Genomic DNA, 8,220 nt, shown 5'->3' on the forward strand with positions numbered 1-8,220 from the left:
ACAAGGAAATTAAATTATGATGTTTATTATGAATAAATACTTAAAAAAATTACATAAAATGGCCTTCATCAGTCAAAAGGAACTTAGTGCAAAAAGATTATTGAGCGGTAAATTCCAGGGCACGTTGTTCCTCGGCCAGGCGCATTTGCTCAACAGCGTGGGCAGGAGCTGGGGGAGGCGTGGGAAGCAGTGGGGACTCCGCGCGAACTCCCAGCTCGTCAGCAATGAAGCGCACCTCTTCCAAAATACCCTCAGGAGATATCAGCCTGCATAAAGAGAGGATACATGCAGACTGATGACAGAGTATGTTAGGAGTGGTAATGGGACAAGCTCTGGACCACTACCTGTCCCTGATTCTGTTTGTTCTTCCACCATACTGATTTGGTCTGCTTCAAGAAAGGATTAAAGGGAGTTTTGCAACTAAACTCCTTAATCAAATCAGATGCCCTTCGACTCAGCCTTTTGGGAGTGATAATGAATAGCTAATTACTACTACTACTACTACTACTACTACTACTACTATTACTGCTGCTGCTGCTGCTGCTGCTGCTGCTGCTGCTGCTGCTGCTACTGCTGCTACTGCTACTACTACTACTACTACTACTACTACTACTCCTATTACTTCTACTATTACTACTACTACTACTACTTCTGCTACCTCTTCTACTACTTTTTTACTACTACTGCTGCTGCTGCTGCTGCTGCTGCCGTTGCTACTGCTGCTGCTCCTGCCACCACCATTACCACTACTGCTACCACTACTACTGCTACTGCTGCTACTGCCACTACCACTGCTGCTGCTGCTGCTGCTGCTGCTGCTGCTGCTGCCACCACCACTACTACTACTACTACTACTGCTGCTACTACTGCTACTCATTCTGTTACCTCTTATACTTTTTTACTACTTACTTCTACTACTACTACTACTACTACTACTACTACTACTACTACTACTAATAATAATAATAATAATAATAATAATAATAATAATGATAATAATAATAATAATTCTTAAACCTCCTATCTTTGTAAAAAAAAAAAAAATAAGACCAACAAAGGATTCTATCTCTTCAAAAGGAGAACCCGAGTAATATTTTTCCCCTAAGCCCCATCGAAATAGCTTTACTGAGAGTCCATTATCTTGTTTGAGAAAACTGCCATTGACAGTTTGGGGCTTATATCATCTAGTCACTGAGCCTTATACGATGTGTACTGAACTAACATACAGAGAAGCACTCACCTGTAGGAGCCCTGGATGTTACTTTGTCCGGCCACTCCTGGGGCACCGGCTGCCTCCATGAAGATGCCGTTGTCAGTCTCAATTAGGTATCTGAAGTTGCCGCCCTCGCCGTGCTCACGCTCATCCCGAAGGACTTGGACGATGGGCGGAAGGTCCTCTGGCTTTGGGGCTGCAAGGGCGACGACAGCCAGGCACACGAGGATAACCTGAGAAGCAGAATGAAGTAATGGAATGCTAAAGTGAAATATATATGTATGTGTGGATTCAAGAATTTTTTTAATATCATTCAAAAAGTTTATAGTATTATCGATATTATAATAACTCGGTGTAGTTATAACATTACAATAAAAAGCGTTTGACTGCTGAGAAGGGATGTAAGGTAAGGATGATGTGTAAGTTCTTGATGAAAAGTCGTGTGAATGTGTGTTTTTTTTTTTTTTCCTGAATCTGAAGTCCTCTGTGGGTCCATATCCTACATTTTTTTTTTTTTTTTACGTAGGGAAGAGGGCCAGCCAAGGTATACCTACCTTATCCTCATCTGAGTAGCTGAGAATTCTAAAAACCTGATCATTGGAGCACTTTCATTATATACGATAAATCATGCATAAGGAAAAATAGTAATAAATTTAAAAAAAGGTAGATGAAAATGCCGCAGGTTATTACATTTCTGACTGATTACATAGATGAACTTCAGTTTAGTTGGTACTCACGAGCTTCATGTTTGCTGTGTGTGTGGAAGCGATGAGGTTAATGTGTGGCTGACGGCTACTGCTCGTCTTATATACTCATTCAGATCCCGCCTGGATTGGGGAACTGTTATGAGAACTTCCCTAGTGTTGGAAAGAGAAAGTGAATGTGGTATCTTGACAACTAGAAATCCAGTTATTTCGGGGCCACTACCGTCACTCAGCAATACTATATCTGAACATCAACACACACACACACTATCTCTCTCTCTCTCTCTCTCTCTCTCAGTACCAGTAAGAGAGAAAATGTGTCAATAATCCTATTTCAATATAATTTCTGCTATTGAAAAATGCTAAACTGGGTTTGCTTTGGTTAGGTTACTGCACATTTCCTAAACATTCAGTTTAACCGACCACACATGCTAAGTAGATTTATCTTAAGCTCTTACTGCATAAAACTTTTGGGGTTATTACAACTAGAAACATCATTTACATATTTCCGTATTGTTTTTCAAGGATAGTGATTGAGTGAATGAAATTAATCTATAGTAGCCTCGGCGCACCAAACCGAGACCAACCATTCTTTACCCCCCTCCTCTTCTCTCTCTCTCTCTCTCTCTCTCTACTATTACTACTACTACTACTACTACTACTACTACTACTACTACTACTACTACTACTACTACTACTACTACTATCACTGTTACAGTAGTACTACTACTATTATTATTGCTGCTGCTGCTATTACTACTGCTATAACAACAACAACAACCACAACAACAATAAGAACAACAACAAGAACAGCAACAACAACAAAAACAATAACAACTACTACTACTACTACTACTACTACTACTACTACTACTACTACTACTACTACTACTACTACTACTACTACTACTGATGAAAGTAGGTAATGCTAATAATGATAAAAATAGTAGCAGTAGTAGTAGTAGTAGTAGTAGTAGTAATGATAATAATGATAATAATAATAATAATAATAATAATAATAATCATAATAATAATAAAAATGATGAGTTCGGAGCAGCCTGTTCCCTTTCTCTCCTGTTCCCTCTCTTGTTGAATATGATCCATTCTACGGCCTTCCTCGCTCTTCTCTTCACACCGCAGCTTGTCCTCATTCCCCTCCGTGTCCTCCATAGTTCAGTCCCCTCCCGCCCATCTGTCCCTCCCTAAATGCCACACTCTTCCCTTCACCTACACCTTTACGTAAGTCCGATCCATCCTCCTTTTACCATCGTCATTTTGATTATTACTTTTGCAGCAAAGAACAACAAATACTGCTACTAATGCTATTACTACTACTACTACTACTACTACTACTACTACTGCTACTACTACTACTACTACTACTACTAGTAATAATGATAATAATAATAATAATAATAATAATAATAATAATAATAATAATAATAACGATAATAATAATAATACTGTTACTACCACTACTACTACTACTACTACTACTACTACTACTACTACTACTACTACTGCTGCTGCTGCTGCTGCTGCTACCACTACTACTACTACTGCTACTACTACTACTACTACTACTACTACTACTACTACTACTGCTACTACTACTACTACTATTACTACTACTACTACTATTACTACTACTACTACTACTACTACTACTACTACTACTACTACTATCCCTCCTAATTACCACCAAAACATCTACAACACCACTAACAATGTCACATGCCCAGGTACCTAAGATTCAAAACGTTATCCTAAAGTGTTCGAAGCAGTGAAAAGAACCCTCTCGACACCTGCCCACCCTTTTTCAAAGCGTCATGTCCAGTCTTTCATGGGACAGCGAAGGCACAACGAAGCTATTGAGGGTGAGGCGTCTTGATTTCCTTGTTCTGTGACGCCAGGGAGCAAGATGAGCCTCTCTCTACAACAAGTGTTTCTCGCCCTCGTATGGTAAGGCGGATGAAACCACAGTAACAGTCTTGAACTCTAATTTCACGTATTTCTAACATAACTTACATAACATTATCACTATGCACCTTATTAAGAATACTTTGCTCTTATAATCTTTGAAGGCCACAGAGATGATTAATTTGATTCTCAACAATGTTTAACCAGTTAATTATTAATGCAGAAATCTTGTTAATCTGTCACTAGAGCCGTAAAACACCTTTAAAAATTCTTGTAACTTCAAATATAACACTTTTTATGTAGGTGAGATGCGGTCTGTTTCAGAATATAGGCCTATATACGCTATTTTGCAGAAGTGAGGCTTTGTTTCCTTAGTATAAACAAGGCACCAATGAAATAGTTATGTCAAGAAAATCAATGAAAAGGATTTAAATTGACGTGATTGCCAATTGATTATTTATTGTCATTTATCTTTTGGCATTAAAACTTTTTTATTTCCCCCGCTTGATTTTATGTAAGACTGGTACATTTTATGTGGATTGTGGAAAATGATTGATAATTTTCCTATTTTTTTCCATTCATTAACATTGTTTATCAATCATATCAAGTGAGGCAAGTAAGTCAAAAGTGCAGGATGCGTTGATTTCGTCATAATACTATGAGCTGCACAACAATACACAAACACACCTGCTCAAATACTCATCTATCTTGCTTGATATTCTAGGTGTGCTTGGAGCATTTTCAGCATGTGACAAGCACGGTGTGCCGAGGCCCTGACTATGTACGGGCATGAAGTGCAATGTTTTACGTGCTGAGTGTTCACTGTAAACCACTTATTGTTTGATGGAGTCAGGTGCATGTCATTGATTTATTCATTCCTTTGTCATGAAGCTGTTCAGATCGTTGGTAACAGTGATGCTAACGCTGGTCTCCTTGCCTCAGCTGGTGTTTGTGGAAGAGAAGCTTCACTGAGGGACGAGACTTGCCTTTCCTGGCCGAGGAGTACCTAGGTCGCCTGGACGCCTGCAGTTGTGTTCCCGTCACCCATTCCTGCACTGACGAGTTTGTGGCTATCCCTCTCCTCACAGCACACTCCCAGCCCGTCAGTATCAACAAATTTTCATCGTTATTGTTGATTAATCGCTGATCTACTAGTCAGAATAAATTCCTGTATGTTACATCAGTCAATCTTTTTTGTATGTCACGGGTTAGAGACGTTGTATGGGTCTGCTCGTCCACACAGGTGAAAGTGTGCGCGCAAGGAACGCGGTTGTGTTGCCAGGAGACAGCAGCCCTGAAGACGAGCACCTTTAATATTGTCGAAAACCTCAACTACCTACTGGTGAAGGTACCGCCTGGTTTTCACAGAGGCCTCCTCCGTCACCTGCCGGGCTACCTATCAGGTGGGGGAAGTGCGAGGGAACTGATAAGGTTGTGTGGATATGGAATTTCCTGACACTGTGAGCAAGGGGTATGGGAGGAGGTGGACAAGAATGGAATGCAAGTTTTAATTTGTTGGTAATGACTACAATTATATTCAGAACTGCAGTAAAAACACTCAGGGACTCGTAAAAACATTGACAATGACCTCGAATTGCAGGATTATCAAGACGTTTGGCTCCCACGCAGAAAGAAGTGGACGCTGGTGACGGCGATGGCGATGATCGCAACATAGCGCGACAGGAAGTGGGAGATGGTAAGAGCTGCATACAATTACAAAAATTTGAATAGGTCTTCATAGTAGATTAACACACCTACGCTACATGCTTACAGTCCTAATAAGTAAATTTCAAACTTAAAACGAAACGAAAAATCAATGAGGTGGTTTAACCTTTGCATATCGACAGAGCCTGAAGGAGATGCTGGCGGATCGTTGCTGGAGAGGACTGAAGATGCCGTTACCACTGACGACAGTACGTCGTCATTCATACATGGAGATGATACCGTTACAGAATGGAACGAGACAGAATGGACTAAAGGAGATGAACTGTACACCAGAGGCATGGAGAATTCGACCTTGAATCCTATCATCAACCATACCGACGCATATCCATTCACAGCTACACCTGAATCAAATACGCATGGTGATATGAATGTTTTAACTCGGACCTTCTCACTCCGCGAACCACCATCTGTCTCTACTGAATGTTTTACTGGTACCTGTCATGAAGACTTTCCTCCAAGCAACGTGGATGTAGATGCTGCGATGAATATGTCTGTGGGTGTCAAGGCCACCAAAATGTCAAAGCAAACCGAGTCGATGTTTCACATAGATAACGTAACTTTGGATAATGTCACACAAAATCATACTAATACATCCTCTCTCACCCAAGGCCAAGCTACCACACCTTTTCACAAGCCAAAGCAGGTGACAACTTTAAGACAAAATGAATTGATGTTTACTTCTGAGAGCATGACTATGCAACACTCTGACACACTAGACCAAAATACTACTACTTCCTCTCCAACACAAGACCAAAGCACGGAACCTTACAAGCAAGAGCATGTAACAACTCCAATACTCGTACATAATGAATCCGTGTTTCCCTCGGAGAATGTAACCATAGAACATCATGCCACACAAGACCAAACTACTACGTTTACACTAGAGCAAAATGTATCGTCTAGCACGCAAGAACCGAACATGCGATCCAATGCTTTTATCTTGATCGCGAGGGTGAATGAACCTGTACTCTACTCTGAGAATGAGACGACCATGGAAATAGACAGCGCAACCTCCACTAGCCCCTCACAAGCTCCCTTTCCTAATACCACGCCCAGGCCTGACTCCACCGCCACTGATGCCAGCACTACTATACACATGCCTCCAAGCACCACCACCACTACCGCTCCCACTACCACTACCACTGTCAATGCCAGTCCTGGATTTTGGGAGTGGCTGTTTGGTTGAGTGTTTCAAGAGTTCCAAGCAACTGTGACTCTTGAATTTTATTAGATTTTTATTAATTTGATTTGCCTTTGTAAATATTTTATATATTTTCTATTTTATTGGAAGGGTACTCAGTGTATACTAGCTTTTAAAATTCTTCTTATGATAGGAAACTACTGCTATCACCAAATAAAAAAAAAAATCATAAGTAATCATTGAAAATATTAGTTTTGATCCTAAATTAATAAAAATGTGCGCAATTTTGCAAGACTTTTGAAGATGCATAACAATTTCGCCTATTATAAATTGTAACTCACAAAGACTTTAAGATAATGTCGTTTCTTGCTTGATGGAAGACATCGTAGATAAGACCACACCTTTGTATTGTTTACTTTCTCCCAGCAGCGCCTAATTAGTAAACAAAGGTAACCTATACATACCAATAACATGAACGACCAAGGGGAGTTGTGTAGAAATGAATGTGTATTATCAAAAGAGAGCCCATGTTGCCCCTTATCGCTTCGTAGGTCGTCCTGATACTGTCCTTCCTTGTCCTCCTCTTTGCTCCCTGAATAACAAGTTTGATGCTGGCAATATTATGACAAATTTTATATAGGCTAATAATGAGGAATCCGAACTCTGGGAGTTTGGGAGGAGGGCTGTGATACAATAAGTGAATCAGAATTGGGTATTAATTTACAGTTGCACCAACAGCGAAATGGCTTTCGTTACCCTTCTCGTCTTAAAGACCTTGTTATTCTGAATAATTTTAACCCATATATACCCGTCGCAAATTGTTATTCATTAATTTTTTTCAAGATTAAACTCACTGCTATGTCAATGGCAGGCGGTGACACACCACCATGTGCGATGGACAGACGGGCACTGAGGAACGTAAGTAATTAATTAATTTAGAAGTAAAGAGGCTATCACACTGGCCTATGATACGCGGAACACGAGCCATGGTTCGTGGTACGAGACCAGGAACACTATCACATACAAGCTGCCCGTGTTCTAGTTATGCTAGGCAAACGGCCCACTAACCAAGACAAAGCCTAGTCAAAATAAACCAGAACAAAACCATGCCGCTTATACCTCAGCCTGTGCTTTGTCCTGGAACTGCAGTTGCACTTCCTCTTGTTGAAGAAAAGTAAGTAAAAAAAATAGAGAAAAGCTGAGACGTGCGCGATGGCAACTTTACAGTCAGAGGTGGTTGCCATGAGCCCAAACTATCGACATGATATATGTATATATATATATATATATATATATATATATATATATATATATATATATATATATATATATATATATATATATATATATATATATATATATATATATATATATATATATATATATATATATATATATATATATATATATATATATATATATATATATATATATATATATATATATATATATATATATATATATATATATATATATATATATATATATATATATATATATATATATATATATATATA

General features: G+C 39.2%; 2 protein-coding genes across 2 annotated transcripts; one reads left to right on the forward strand and one right to left on the reverse strand.

Annotated features, from left to right (window-relative positions):
- Positions 1–12: 12 nt before the first annotated feature.
- LOC123498900 (cuticle protein AM1199-like) lies at positions 13–2,056 on the reverse strand. Its single transcript, XM_045246436.1, has 3 exons — positions 1,951–2,056; positions 1,241–1,446; positions 13–266 (listed from the first exon to the last, which is right to left on the reverse strand). The coding sequence occupies exons 1-3, from the start codon at positions 1,957–1,959 to the stop codon at positions 98–100; spliced, it is 384 nt and encodes a 127-aa protein (XP_045102371.1). The 5' UTR covers positions 1,960–2,056; the 3' UTR covers positions 13–97.
- Positions 2,057–3,762: 1,706 nt separating this feature from the next.
- LOC123498901 (mucin-5AC-like) lies at positions 3,763–7,446 on the forward strand. Its single transcript, XM_045246437.1, has 5 exons — positions 3,763–3,879; positions 4,780–4,939; positions 5,081–5,240; positions 5,438–5,533; positions 5,685–7,446. The coding sequence occupies exons 1-5, from the start codon at positions 3,839–3,841 to the stop codon at positions 6,746–6,748; spliced, it is 1,521 nt and encodes a 506-aa protein (XP_045102372.1). The 5' UTR covers positions 3,763–3,838; the 3' UTR covers positions 6,749–7,446.
- The last annotated feature ends 774 nt before the right edge of the window (positions 7,447–8,220 follow it).

Source organism: Portunus trituberculatus, chromosome 48, assembly GCF_017591435.1.
Source record: "Portunus trituberculatus isolate SZX2019 chromosome 48, ASM1759143v1, whole genome shotgun sequence".
In the NCBI taxonomy this organism is placed as follows: domain Eukaryota; kingdom Metazoa; phylum Arthropoda; class Malacostraca; order Decapoda; family Portunidae; genus Portunus; species Portunus trituberculatus.